This window comes from Pyrenophora tritici-repentis, chromosome 4 (genome assembly GCF_003171515.1).
Source record: "Pyrenophora tritici-repentis strain M4 chromosome 4, whole genome shotgun sequence".
NCBI lineage: Eukaryota > Fungi > Ascomycota > Dothideomycetes > Pleosporales > Pleosporaceae > Pyrenophora > Pyrenophora tritici-repentis.
Genome location: NC_089393.1, coordinates 2,439,015 through 2,453,440, shown reverse-complemented (window position 1 = coordinate 2,453,440; position 14,426 = coordinate 2,439,015). Strand labels below are relative to the sequence as shown.

Genomic DNA, 14,426 nt, shown 5'->3' with positions numbered 1-14,426 from the left:
TTTCGCTATTCGCTACTACCCCTCACGCGACCATCCGTGAGCAGGGTTGTATTCTTGTTTCCATGTTTGCGTTCCCGCGCGAACGATACAGAACAAGACGAGGGTGTGTGGTGTAATTTTTTTGTGACAGTGAACCGTGACTAATAATCCGCTAATAAGAAATCGAAGTGAAAGGGTTGGGTTGGGGTTGGGGTTGGCCGTACGATGATTGACATGACGATCTGCGGACTTGTCAGTTTGGGAATCGCCTCGGTCGTGCTTCGGATGCAGTCGGCTCGTGGCCTGATATAGATGTTGGTTTTCTTCGTATAGGGATAGGGTAGGCTAGGTTTGCTGTGGCTGTGCAGGCTGGGATTTTCCTGCTGGGGGTGCAGGGCAAGTACCGAATACGTACCTCTGACTCTCTCTGGGGTCCCAGCGCGTCGTCGCCGGTCGCCAAATTCGACTCAGTGTTCCGAGTGAATGGCTCCTGTGCCATCGCAGATTGTGCATTTGTTGCTGCCGGTTCGTTTGCAGGATTGACAGTCTTTGCCTTTGCCGTTGCAGACGTCGCACTTTGTGGTGCCGTTGCCTTTACAAGTCGGGCAGTCCTTCATTTTTGCGTAGTCAACCGGATTGAGCGGGCGGATCGATGGAGCCGAGGAAGGGCGAGGGTATGTCGACGGTCGAAAGGAGAGGAGCGTGAAGCCAACGTCTTATGTATTCGGAAGCAGAATAAAAGCTGTAACAGCCAAGCCGATCGCAATGGGAGGAAGGAGCGTCGGCGGTCAATTGAGTCGTTGGTCTTGATTTGGGGAGAAGGAGGCAGTTGCAGGCATCAAATGAGGAAGGAGGAGGTAGTTGCACCTTTTTGTTTCGAAACAAGACAATACAAGACAACAACAACACACACGAGAGACAACACGAAAATCTTTTCTGGCAGAGTGAGAAGAGGTACCGATGATAAGCATCCAGGGTCTTAAATATATATATAATTTCCCCAACTTGGGCCCCCGCGCACACCCGTCCATTTGAACCAACTCACTATCGTCGCAATCTCACCGCGGCCGCGAATAATGAGGCAGGCCGTAACAAGCTCAGCCCCCGCCAGCGACCCGACAGCCGCCAGCAGCAAGCAGCCCGAGCTTCTTCACGATGGAAAAGAGCCTTTTCCAGTCCAGGGTAGTTAGTCCTGCGCGCTGAGTGAGCCAAAGTTAGCCTTCTTTTTACGAGCAAAACACCTGACTCGGGCATAGTCGCTGCCTCGCAGGGTCCCGTTGGTACTGTTGCTCGTTAAGCATGCTGGTGCACGCATCGGGAAAGCATGATGTCAAGGTGCATGAGACAGGATACCTACCCCAAAGCCCTGCGGGACTTGTCCTTGGGTTCCAGCGCATACGCAATGCTGCTAACACACAACATGGCCCCTTCATCCGTTATCCAGGGAGCAGCAGCCCTCACCGAACATGGGACATGGTCTGACCTCTGATTGCCGTCACAACCGGCCTGTCTACGCCTCCGTCGGCCGTAAATTAAGCCCAGAGGATCGTGCCGTAGCCGAACAACGCCAGCCTACAGTGCAGGAACGCTCTCGCCAGCCTTTCTTTGCATTTGCAAGAAAACCAAAAATGCCATCTCCGATTGGTACTGGCGGATGGATTGGCCATACCAAGACTCGTCACGTCAGACATGCAGGAGATGCAGACATGCCAGACCCATGGAGCAAATCAGCAAGCCACCATCGACCAATCCCATATAGGACCGCGTTTCCTGTCGAAAGATTGCGACAACAAGTCAGCTGGTCTTTTGCCAACAACGTCATCTCTTACAAACTCGGCGGAGAGACAGATTACCCTTCTTTCCGAGCATATGGCCTTTTCTTGCGCTGGGCGCCAGCACGTGATAATACCCCCCTTCGTAAAGGAGCCCACTTTGGGCACGGGAGCGCGAGAAGAGCACGTTCCTGAAGCACTGGTGTGAAAACGGGCCGGAGACACATCCATAAACACATCCACACATGAGGGTGACTGTGGTACTGGTATCGTCGTTGCCTGATCAAGTAGGCAGGAAGACAGGAAGGGCAAGCAAGTTTGCACGTGGCAGTTGGTGAGAAGCGCTAGGAAAAAAGACGTTACCGGCACGGTGGGTAGGGCTGATGATTTGTGGATGGTAGGTTTGATTGAATGGCTCTTTGGATTATTCGCCGCTAAACCAGCAGGGGTCGTTGTTGGGCCCGGCACTCTCACTCCATCGGTTATCCATGCTCGACTTTCCAACGGACCTTCGAAATGTTGACAACCCTCCTTGGGTTCATGCATCTCCCTTGTAGAGGTCTATGTTGCTCCTAGGTATATGTACGAGGCTTACATATTGTTACGGTGGAACCGTACTTTCGTGTTCACTCTATGTCAGGGGTTGTCTGTCTCTCCTAACAAGGCGCGCATTGTTTGTGAGGGTTACTAAGCCGCCGACTGTACTAACACTTAAGAAGAACCTCGTATCGGTTGGACATTTGGAGCTGCAACGCTACTACTCCACGGTTCAGTGATCAGAAACACCAAAGATTACGTTACGATACGCTGAAGAGATAGGGTGACCCTTCGACTGCAACACGCGTTCATAAACCCTATTTACACGTAAAACAGTATACCTGTAATCAAGTGGGCTTACATGTGAGCCCATATCCACATTCAAATCCATCATTCGGCAGTTGTACGACGTAGTAAGCCTGCACACATCACGTGTCTTTTGCGATTGGGTAAGTATTCCGGGCTTCCATAACTCGGGTCCCTACTCTGGTCCTAGATGTCTTACAAGCAAAGCCCTCATCATCTATTCGAGACCATGGATGTACAAGCATGAACCATACAGTGTAGCTTTTGTAAACGTACGAGTTAATCAATCTTGACATGATGTATACCTACGCTTGTAACGTTACAGCGGCAGCGGCTGTGCCTAGAACCTAAAGTTGAAAAATCTACGCGAACGAACCACCCGTTGGAACAAAACGTAACGCAACAACGCCACTATTCAATTAAAATGAGAGGGAAAACCTCAACATTATGCGTACCTCAACTACCGCGGTGCATTGACTCTCCGTTCATTTCAACCCAAGTGAAGCGAAGCATAAACGAACACGGAAATAGGGAATGGGAACATGTACCCAGTACCAATTCCATCCTCCCCAACTGAACGCATGAAACCGCCAAGCAAGCCAAGCAAGAATCCTGTAGCTGAGGCTGAGTTTTAAGGCTTCCAGAAAGGGAGGAAGAATATCGATTCAGGCAAACCTCGCAGTTCGCAAACGCAAATAGATGAGAGGATTCATTGATTCAGGCGGACCACTGTCAATCCATTCCATTCAGTTCAATTAACCGCTTCGTTTAGTCAGTTATATGCAAAGGGAAAGTCTAAAAAAAGAGTTGACTGAATCATAAGGGCGTAATTGGAATAGGACTGATGAGTCGGGTGGGTGGGTGGTTGCGGTGTATTTGTCATTTATCCTTCTTATCATGCCATGACAAAAGTTGCGAGAATAAAGTTTTGGACTACACATCCTCTCCGTTTGGGGAGACAAGCTTTGGAATGGAAGTAAGTGAGCAGTGGGAGTTGGGAATGGGAAAATTATGGATATAAACATATAAACCTTGGGCTATGTTATGTGTCTTACTCATGCGACAAGGCAATGTTGCCTGCTGACAACGCGCCGACCACAAGTCTTCGTGTCTGACAGTGTTTGAAAAAAGGGGTGCAATAGAGTTATACGACCTCGCGCTGCTTATTCATGACGGTCTCTACACCCCCACCGTAGTCCCCACCTATATCAATATCTGTAGAGAAGAAGAAGAAGAAGAAGAAGAAGAAGAAGAATGAATAGGTATACCCAAGCGCCCCAACAACAACAGCAGCAGCAGCAGCACACACGTACACCCAACACGACGTTCCATCCATTTCCTTATCCCATATCCTACCCGCACACCCCATTAATCGAAAAAAAAAACGCCCAGGAAATGCCCACATCTTAAACTTCATACCTCCCCCTCCCTTGACCCGTGACTTCATTTCCAAACAACCGGCCAGCATCAACACAATATCTCGCTTCGCCCTGACCATCTCTGCCCACTTCGCTTCCCCAGCAGACAAGCACCGCATCGAGGATACCGCCTAGAACACCCTCCATGGCACCGAGGGCACCCCAACCAATGGCTGCGCTGATGAGTCCCACGACGTAGGCGTACAAACTACCCTTGTATGGCACGCTTTCGTTGCCGAGCTGGAGCATACGGGCGGTGGAAACCCAACCGCCGAAACCGAGGGAGAGGGTGATGACCCAGCGGATTGCGTGAAGAAGCAGTTTGGCGAGACGGTATGATTGGATGGAGGGTCGACCGTGGTTTTTGAAGGAGCTGGGGCCGAGAGTTGTGGTGGGTGAGGCGGCGGAGATGAAGTTCATTTGTGAGAGGCCGCGTGCGGCTTGATTGAGGGGGACGCCGTGGATCGAGGCAAAGGTTAGAGTGAGTGGGTTCGTTAGAGCGGCGATGGGCGTCGGTACGATGGAGTATGCGCACATGCCAATCATGCCCGCGAGGCGTCTCGGCAGGACGATGAGCGGCAGGCGGACCAGGAGGGAAATGAGGGTTGACATGCAGATGGTGCCGGCCATGGTATACGTCGCGTGACTGAGTGAGGCTTGGACGACGGTGCTGGCAGCGGGGGCTGGCACGCTATTGCGATGAAAGTACCACTGAGATACTGTAGCGGCGGTGGTGGCGCGTTGTACGCCTGCGATGACGGACAAGGTCCAGAAGTAGTCGAGGAAGAAAGCCATGCCCAGCCACCACGTGCTGGTGTCGATGATCCATCGCGACTTGTTGCTGGCGAAGTGACCCCCGAGAAACAAGCGAGTGAACATCAAGATCCAGATCCAAGACCAGATTATCACAGCAGCCAATGTCGCAATGCCCACGAGTAGGAGTGGGAACTGCGCTCTAAGAATTTCGCTTGAGAATTCGAGCATTCCTGTGGCTTTGTCTAATGAGTGTCGTGCCTTCCAGACTGTGTATACCCAGAAAAACGCAAAACATAGTGGTCCAAATGAGAACCAGCGCATCAGCCGATCTTGCACGCTGTCGCCATGCCATGACCCCTTGAAGCTCGACACAAACGGGTAGAAGAAGAAGGAAATGGAGATGACTGGTATCGCCAGCAGCATGAGATTGACCAAGGGTCGCGCAAAAGACCGAAGTAGCGATAGCCACAAGACTCCGACAAGGACAGAAACCAAAGAATATACCCCGATGAGATGGAATGATGAATGCAGCACCGTGTAGATGGTGTCGCCCAACGGGTTCTTCTTGTTCGGTGGCGATTCCTGGAGTAGAGAAATGAACCATGTGCCAAAGATGGCACACTGGACGATTATGAAGAGCTCAGCCCAAAAGAAGTTATGCCGTGGTGCCGATACCGGATTTTCTGGGACGTCCTGGGGAACGCTCTGGCGGTCTGGACTTATGGGACGCGGATGCGATAACAGCGTGTCTTCGTCTGTCTCTTCGGGTATGGGCAGGTGGTGTCGTAGCGGACTGCGGCCGCGCTTCGGTCGTGCGTTACGAAATTGTTGGAATGGCGGTGGCGGCTCGTCCTGGTGTCCGAGCAGCTCATCCCGATCCAGCTCTTCTATGCTCCCCCGATCTGTAGACTCTAGCTCGACATCCACCATGTGCCCCCTTCCTCTGCTGCTGCGATCCGTAGTCTCGGAAAGTGGAACGCTCGACTCCCGCTCTTCGTCTTCGGACTTTGTGACCATGTTTGATCTTCCGCGTGCGGGTTTGTCGCCTCTCCATGAGCTCTTGATTCCTCTTCCCAAACCATAGCCCGGCGCATCGTTCTCGTCCCTATCAGCTCCTATGGTGTGGTCGGAAGCTTGTGCGAGGTCGTCTTCAACTTCGGAAGATTCTGAGAGGTGGCTCGCACCGAACTGACGCCGCGATCGTTGCAGTGCGTAGTGGTCGGCCATTTCGCGGTCATGCTCGACATGGTCGTCTTCCTCGCGAAAGTCATCCGTGGCCGAGTAGAATAATGGGGCTGGCGCATTCGAAGTCCTAGAAGCAAATGCAAAGCGGCTCATGGCCTGCGAGTTGTAGGGGTTCGGCATGTTGTTGCGACGCTGTTGGTAGGCCTGGGCAGCTCGCGATGAAGGCCGTTGCCTCTCGGGGGCGTTGCGGTTCGATACCGACTCGGGCTGACCCAGTGACAGTCGCGACTGAGACTGTGAAAGGAACTTGGATGCATCTTGAGGGCACGCATGTCAGTCACGCGAGTCCGCAGGCTATCCATGACAGAGGCGGTGGCTCTGTCACATGTACCTGATAAGGCAGCGCGCTACTTACATTCGGAGAACATGATAGGCAAAGCTAGCGATGGATCGTCTGGAGAGTATACAAGCGTCCGCCGTCACGCCGGTAGAATTATCGCGAGTGTGGTGTATGCCTCTGGTGAAAGAAGCTGGAGGTCAGCGGTTGTGAGGCTGTCGGGTGCAAGGGTACCGAAGTACAAGAGGCAGTCGCGGATGACGCAGTCCTAAGAGACATGCAGCCCGACGCGAGCGGCAGTCGCAGTGAAGACTGGGAAAAGACAGTCGCAGCGTCTGGAGGATGATATCAATAGAGCAGCGCGTGGCTATGACATGTATAGGTGCTGAGGTTTGTGGCGTCGGAGTTGTGTTGCAGGTCCGCTGCGTTGCTCATCAATCATCGGGCTCGGGTTATCGATATCGGGGCCGGTACCTCGTGAACATGCAGTACGCGCTATAGTGCTCTAGCTCACCAGATGCTCCACCCCTGGAGCTGCGCGCAGTCGCTAAAGTTGCTAAAGCTGAATTTATATGGGCCTTTGACCGGGCTAATAGCTTTGACTGTCGCTCCTTTGATGGTTGCCTTCACTTACTAAAAGCCGCGCACGCCAAGACGATGCACCACATCACGAGCTGTGAATTTGATAGAGACAGACTAGGCACAGAGAAAAAGAACATGAACCCCTTCTCTGCCAGCCAGAGCTTGCGATAGCTTCATTGATTCTTGCTTTTGACGGCTGCCCGCATCCTAAGACTCTGGCTCGAGACTCAAGCGACTGCCGAGCTATGACCGCATTGTTGAACCCTCACACAAGTCACCGTCATCTAGCTTGGTGCTCACCAAACACACACAAACAGACAACTTACCAACCACTGCCCTCTGCATAAACCTCGAATCCCCTAACATCTCCGAGGACACGTGCTGAATTTGCTGTAAATCATCATCCAAGCTTGCGCCACCAGAGGGAATTCAACCCACGCAACATGGCTCAGCCATGGGATTACATAGCGAAGATTGTATCGCTGGGTGACTCGGGATGCGGTAAATCAAGTGTATGCGACAGCATTTCTTACCTCGTATCATCTCTATATTGACTGTTCATAGCTTACAGTGCGCCTCTGCGAAGGCCGCTTCTCACCACATCACGACGTAACCATCGGCGTAGAGTTTGGGTCGCGCATCGTCCCCGTGGGCCCTCCAGCCTCGCTATCCCTCAGCATCAACAATCCCTCCAAATCCCCACAAGCACAAGCGCCCGTATCGCCGACCAAGCAAAAACAAGAACAAAAGCACATGAAGCTCTCGCTCTGGGATACAGCGGGGCAAGAGACGTACAAGAGTATCACAAGGAGTTACTTCCGAGGTGCTTCAGGCGCCCTACTTGTCTTTGATATCTCGCGCAAGAACACATTCCTATCTGCTACATCATGGCTGCACGACCTGCGCCAGATTGCAGAGGAGGGTATCGTCGTGGTATTGGTAGGCAACAAGTCGGATCTGGCAGGCTCATCCACCGTCACCGACTCAGAGGCGGCGAACAAGCGACAAGTCACAAAGGAGGAAGCCGAGGAATGGTGTAAAGCAAATGGCGTCATGCAGTACGTTGAGACGAGCGCCAAGAGTGGCGAAGGTGTGGAACGAGCCTTTCTGGAAGTCGCGGAGCGGATATACCAGAACATAGAAGCGGGCAAGTACGACTTGAACGATCGGAGGAGCGGGGTCAAAGGCCCGGGCGGGGGAGGTGCGAATAGGGCAGGCGTCAATTTGAACGATGCGAGTAAGAAGGGGAAAGCACAGGGCTGGGGTAGTTGCTGTTGAGCTTGGGCGACGATGGAATGAGCGGCCTTTTCTTCATCATACCTAACATCATTACCCCCGTGGATACAACCTTTTGGCATGCATTGCTTTGCATAGCGGAGCCATCATTCGACCCTTAGATAGTGCGATTGTAATAGATGAATTACTGTTCACGACACTGTTCGACGAGATTTGGTCAGTTGACAGAGCCCAACAATACGGGGTGGCTCAAGCGTTTCAGTGTCAGCCCGATGCATTCGGGCCTTGCTAACATGGTCTTACTGGATGTTGGGTGGGCGTACCGTAGCGAGGGTTGCTAGTGCATGTTTGATATCGTTTATTGCGTTGTTGATGGGGGGGGGGTGTTGGGTTCGCTAGGTAGGTAATGTGGTTATGGTATCCCACATTTGCGCCAGTCAATGTCTGCGCGCGAGACCGAAGACGACTATGTGCTGGGTAGTAAGCAATGCTCCAGAGATTCATTCGGGAATTATGGCAGTTTCTCAATGGGCCGTAAATCTGAGTGTTTCATGCCGCCTTTCATAGTACAGTCGACCTTATAACGAGGCACCCAAAACTACTGCATCCAAAAGTCTTCAAATGATTACATCGACGCACCAGATCTGCAATCAGGGAGAACCACCAGTCTTCATGCGGCCTTTGGACTACGCCATAAGTTCCGGTTTACGGATTGATCTCCATCGGCTCGGTAATCCTGTTCGCTGCTGCAGGGCTTGGTTTATAAACCTGAAGCCCTTCTGAACTATAATTGAGCCCCGGTGGGGAAGATTATCGTATCTGCAAGAATGAGGTGTAGAACGACGCCATTGGCTGATAATGAGCCCATGACACCGAGTCGTAAATGTTACAGTGTTGTGTATATTGCAGATCTCTGCCGGGCTGCTATTTAAATAGTCACTTCACCCCATCGTCCTCAGGTACAATTCCAGATAAGATGCTTCTCTCTGCATGGATCGTGTTCGCCCTCAATGGGTTGGCGATCAGCAAACCCCTCAACACACACACGCACACTTCACGAGAAGCGAGATGCGCTCCCTTCTGCGTGGACTAAGCAGTCGCGTGCACCGAGAGATGCCATCTTGCCTGTTCGAATCGGTTTGAAGCAGCGGAACCTGGAGCATGGCGACCGCTTTCTTCACGATATCTCGGATCCAGATTCGCCAAACTTTGGTATGTGCTACTCTTGTTCTACAATGAGGATTCATCTGAGAATTGATTTTAGGGAAGCATTGGACCGGTGAACAAGTCGCTAACATGTTTGCACCACACCCGGAGACGTCCGATGCTACTCTTGACTGGCTTCATTCATCAGGAATCGACCGCGCCCGTGTCAAGCACTCACATGGTTAGTCACGTCCCTAAACCTGAAATATATGTCTACTGATAAGGTATAGGATGTAACTGGGTAGAGTTCTCAGCTTCAGTCTCAGAACTAGAGGACTTGTTGCAAACCAAGTACTACCACTACAAGCACGAGACTGGTGGCTCTCGCATTGCATGTGACAAGTACGGACTTCCCCACGAAGTACGCGAACATGTCGACTTCATCATGCCCACGATCCAACTCGACAGCTTGAAGCCAGTAGCGCAGAAACTGCCCAAAATGATGACAGAAGTCAGCCCCAAGACCGGCTCTCTTGACAATCTCGACATGTGCCGCATTCTAATCACAATTAACTGCCTGCGAGCCATCTACAAGATCCCCGTCGCCAAGTTCAAGCACGAGAGCAACAGGCTAGGCATTGCCGAGTGGTCAGATTACCTCTACCTCCCGGATCTCCAAGTCTTCCTCCAGAGATGGACATCTCCCAAAATCACATCCGAAGTAGTCGTGGACTTCATCTCAATTGACGGCGGCAAGCACTCCAACCTAACCGTAGCCAAAGCCTCACAAGTCATCGAAAGCGCCTTAGATTTCCAAACCGCCTATTCAATCATCCACTCCCAAAGCACGCGATTGTGCCAAATCGGAGACTCTGTAAACGTAGATTCAGTCGGTACCTTTAACATATTCCTCGACGCTCTTGTAAATCACGCCCCCATCCACACCTCTTCCCTATCCCCCATTTTCTAACCAACACACACACACACACACACACACACACACACACACACAAACACAGGACGGATATTACTGCACCTACCAAGGCGGCAACCAACCCTACGTAGACTCCGCGTACCCGGACCCCAACGAAGGCGGCTACTCAGGACCCCTCCAATGCGGCGGCGCCCCCGTATCAAACGTAATCTCCGTTTCCTATGCCCAAATCGAAGGCGCCCTCCCGGTCTTCTACCAAGAGCGCCAATGCCGCGAATGGATGAAACTAGCCCTACAAGGCGTCTCCGTAATCTTCGCTTCTGGCGATTCCGGCGTCGCCAACACGTACAACTCCGTTTACCCCAACGCGTGTTTGAATGAAGTGTACGGGTATGTGGATCCGAACGGGAAAAGGTTCTCGCCGAGTTTCCCGGCTTACATGTCCGTATATTACGGCTGTGGGCGCTACGGATCTAAAGTCTGCGTGGATCAATGGTGAGGTCGCGGTCGCTGTACCGGATGGTGCTAATTCTTATTGCTCCGGTGGCGGCTTCTCTTCCGTTTTTCCAAGGCCTTTGTTTCAGTCCTCGGCTGTAGAGACTTACCTCACGTCTTACGCGCGCAAATACGGCGAGTCGGTTTTCAATTCTTCCAGCCGCGGGTACCCCGATGTCGCTGCCTTGGGTCTCAATCTCGTAATCGTGTATTTAAACAACACAATTGATGTTGGCGGCACTTCGGCGTCTGCACCCATCTTTGAATCTATTATCAACTTGCTGAATGAAGAGCGTTTGGAGGCGGGGAAGAGACCGGTGGGCTTTTTGAATCCCTTCATGTATGAGAATCCCGGCATGTTTAATGATGGGACGGAAGGCTGGAATCCAGGATGTGGGACGAATGGGTTTCCGGCGAGCAAAGGGTGGGATCCTGTGACTGGGTTGGGGACGCCGAATTACGAGAAGATGAGGGAAGTTTTCTTGGCCTTGCCCTATTAAGCAAGAGAGATAGAGGATAGTGTTACGTGGGAGGAGACACGTGTGGAGGATTTCATTTGCTGTGAGAAATTAGCAATGACATATCTTTCCCCCCTTGAATTTCACTGCTACGCTTGTCTTTTCGAGACAGATATTGTATTTTCGCTCGCGTTGCGTGATTCCGAACGGACAGCTTTACTCAGTCCTGACACGAGAGTAGTGTGGGGTGGTAGACGATGATGAGAAAGTAGCACATGATATCGTCTGTCCTATACAAATAGAAAAATGTTATTGTTACTATGAAGAATGTTATCTATCTACTCCCTGGTATATCCTTACACTTCCTTCCCTTCATCCTTATTTCCTCCATAATCCACAAATGGCGTTGGCTCCGCTCGTGTACCCTCAGTTTATTCGTTTACATTCCTTGCCGTTTCGGTGTCTGTTGGCGATGCTGACCGCTTTATGGTTCTGTTGGTACTCAAAACGCCATAGTCGCGTCCAATGAGCTGTTCCCTGACGCTGGTGCTGGGAGCGATTCGTTGCTCATACCGGCAGCCCTTATTTTAGATGGCGTGACGAAGGACCGGAGTAGTCTGGGGTGGCGGTCCGTTATGCCCGTGGGTGGATATCAATAGAACCAAGTTAGGACTTGACGCTGGTAGTGGTGGCTGGCTCAGCGTGGCGCATGGATTCGCCGGTACACACCAGCCGTATAATATCGTACGACGTTCATTGCTGCATTTCAAAATGCGAATACGCATGCACCGGGTCGATAACAATCGACTCGTCCAGATTTGTAAACGCCAAGATCTCTGAGTTGATATCGAAAGCGCCAGAATCGTCAAATGTCAAGTCCAGACTCTGCTGTGCTTGCAACGGCGTCATGAAGTTGCTGTGTCCATAGCGTTAGTTATCTATTGCAAAAACAAACCATGACCACAAAAAGAACTTACGGGTCCCAGTTTCCCCAAAGCTGGGCAATCATGTCGTCATCCAAATGCACGGGTGCATTCGCATCTCCATTGCTCGGGCTCACACGCTCCGGTATGCCCAGTTCTGCAAGGCGCATCGGTGTTTCCTCAGTGACCATTTTCGTAAAGCCAATCTGCTCCATACCGCGGATAATCGATACTAGCTTCTCGATGTTTGCGTTGTATTGCGGTGTTCTTGTATGCGCGTATGCAAGTACAAAAACCATGAGTAGTCGCAGGATGCATGTGCTATCGAAAGCCGTCAAGCTAGATAGTACACCGTCATCCGCCATTTGCGCTAGGATCGCAGCGCTTTTCTGTGCTGCGTCAATGCATGTTTTGCCCATGCGCTCGAACCATATCTTTTTACTTGACGCTAGTGTGCTGTACTTTATGACGAGGTAGAGGAGGAAGGGTCGGGTTAGGAGAATTGTAGTGCTCCAGTATTGGAGGTGTATTATGGCGACTGCGCGTTTATGCGTAGGGGGTGAAGGTACGTCGTATTTGAGATGCGCTGGAACTTGACGATACCATTTCTGGAGTAGGAGTAGCGAGTTTGATACTGTTGAGAAGGATATCGAATTTGATGAGCGCTCCATGTAGACGGATTGGATGATGTCGCGCTTCAATCGACAAAGAGAAACTGCTGTCGTTAGCCACGCTAGTGGTGTGTGTAGTCCTGGATATAGAATCTGCTCGGAGGGCATGAGCGTGGTGACTTTGGTGAAGCGCTCGTCGATAACGGTTGGGCTGCCGCCTCTAGACGAGATCTCTTGATCGAGCATGAAAAGTGACCACCAAATCCTGCGATTCTGTTCTCGATCCATTGCGCTAGCACTTTCTGCCGTCTGGTCGCGATGTAAACCGAGTGAATACGCCATCTGCACACTGGCTCCCATGTACAAGTAGGAGCTGACTCTGGAGCATAAGGTTTCCATGGCAAGAGACTGGTGCTGGTTAGCTAGTGCAATCATACAAAGGTATCATGTATGCCATACCATCATGGCCATGGCACGGATGCTGTCAATGTCAGCCTCGTCGTACACTGTGGGAATGAGTTGTTTGGCAAGCGTGATGTAGTCCTCAGAAGTCTTCAAGTCCAACGCAGCTGGCCAGTCTGGTGGCGGAGACTTGCCATTATCGCCTACATAGTTCGCAGCGCCCATGGCAAACATGATGTAGAGGGAGCACATCCAGGAGCTTGACGAACGTGGCGCTGACTCGGAGTATGTGCTGTCCACACGCCGCAACAATGTTTCAACGGGGTAGAGCCAAAATATGCAGTGAACTTCTTCCAAGAAGCGCGAGATGTAAACATCACACAGTTCTCGGCCGGGTAGATAGTAGCTCTCTTCTACGCCTCCTGGGGTAGTGGCCGGTGATGCAGTCGCAAGCGTAGGCGGATATGATCCTACCTTGGGCGTTGGGATGATGGAGGGGTTCTTCCTTTGCATACCCAGGGTTGCCACTGCAGCGTTGAAGGGTATCTCACTATGAGCACCGACGTAGCGGAACTTTCCTCTAGAGTCCTTCATCATACATCCTAGAGGCTCGTGGAGCTCCTGGACATCCTGCTCCTCGCCATCTTCGACGCTTTCGCCATCGTCGGGCGAGGGATGGGCACTCGTGAAGAGGCCTTCTGTATGCTGGACAGGTTCAGCATTGAAAGTGCCGTCCTTGATGGCTTTGGCAATGGTTCGGAGTGATTGCAAGTTCAATTCATGACCAGGAAAAAAGTGCTCCAAGATTCGCATAGAACACTGGTACTCTTCTTCGGTGACATGATAGTAGGGTCTCTTTCTCCTTGGGGTGGCGATGGTGCAGACAGCCCCTGTGCGAGCACAGTAACGACATGGGCCTGGGACTAGAGAGAGTCAGTCATGACAGAAGGCGACCATCCTCTTATGGACAGGCGTACTCGGATCAATGCACTGCGAAAACGATTAATCACTATCAGGCGCAACAGTACGAGGGAGCGCTACCTTTGTTTTCCTGCTTCGGCAGCGATCGCAGCTGCTGTGGACGCGATGAGGATTTGGCGCTCTGCCGTTAGGTGGCGCCAGCGGTCGTGGCGGGGGGGCGGAGAGGTCGGCCATATCCAGCCGACAACCACGGCGATAGCCCAGCCGAATGGGATGGCACTAGTAACGATACAAGGTACTCATTCGGCAGACTTGCAGCAGTTCGTGGAGAAAACATGGAGCGTTGTGCTTGCCGCTGTTGGGAGCAAAGGAAAAGGGCCGCCACTTCTAGCGGGGGATCTACTGGCGCGTTGGTCGTTCGGTGCGCA

The 14,426-nt window shown here is 51.9% G+C and overlaps 6 protein-coding genes across 6 annotated transcripts; 3 read left to right on the top strand and 3 right to left on the bottom strand.

Moving 5' to 3' along the window:
• Window positions 1–446: 446 nt before the first annotated feature.
• Window positions 447–596, bottom strand: PtrM4_097190 (uncharacterized protein; the record flags this gene model as incomplete). The annotated part of the gene is made up of 1 exon (XM_066107211.1): window positions 447–596. The coding sequence occupies one exon, from the start codon at window positions 594–596 to the stop codon at window positions 447–449; it is 150 nt and encodes a 49-aa protein (XP_065962879.1).
• A 3,404-nt stretch (window positions 597–4,000) lies between these two features.
• On the bottom strand, window positions 4,001–6,381 carry PtrM4_097180 (membrane protein; the record flags this gene model as incomplete). Its single annotated transcript, XM_001933904.1, has 2 exons — window positions 4,001–6,270; window positions 6,369–6,381. 2 exons carry the CDS (start codon window positions 6,379–6,381, stop codon window positions 4,001–4,003), a joined length of 2,283 nt encoding a protein of 760 aa, XP_001933939.1.
• A 934-nt stretch (window positions 6,382–7,315) lies between these two features.
• Window positions 7,316–8,150, top strand: PtrM4_097170 (GTPase SAR1 and related small G protein; the record flags this gene model as incomplete). The annotated part of the gene is made up of 2 exons (XM_066107210.1): window positions 7,316–7,384; window positions 7,437–8,150. The coding sequence occupies 2 exons, from the start codon at window positions 7,316–7,318 to the stop codon at window positions 8,148–8,150; spliced, it is 783 nt and encodes a 260-aa protein (XP_065962878.1).
• Window positions 8,151–9,118: 968 nt separating this feature from the next.
• On the top strand, window positions 9,119–10,224 carry PtrM4_097160 (uncharacterized protein; the record flags this gene model as incomplete). Its single annotated transcript, XM_001933906.2, has 3 exons — window positions 9,119–9,320; window positions 9,373–9,495; window positions 9,545–10,224. The coding sequence occupies 3 exons, from the start codon at window positions 9,119–9,121 to the stop codon at window positions 10,222–10,224; spliced, it is 1,005 nt and encodes a 334-aa protein (XP_001933941.2).
• Window positions 10,225–10,468: 244 nt separating this feature from the next.
• Window positions 10,469–10,687, top strand: PtrM4_097150 (uncharacterized protein; the record flags this gene model as incomplete). Its single annotated transcript, XM_066107209.1, has 1 exon — window positions 10,469–10,687. One exon carries the CDS (start codon window positions 10,469–10,471, stop codon window positions 10,685–10,687), a length of 219 nt encoding a protein of 72 aa, XP_065962877.1.
• Window positions 10,688–11,894: 1,207 nt separating this feature from the next.
• Window positions 11,895–13,890, bottom strand: PtrM4_097140 (aldehyde dehydrogenase; the record flags this gene model as incomplete). Its single annotated transcript, XM_066107208.1, has 3 exons — window positions 11,895–12,057; window positions 12,119–13,083; window positions 13,135–13,890. The coding sequence occupies 3 exons, from the start codon at window positions 13,888–13,890 to the stop codon at window positions 11,895–11,897; spliced, it is 1,884 nt and encodes a 627-aa protein (XP_065962876.1).
• Between the last annotated feature and the right edge of the window lie 536 nt (window positions 13,891–14,426).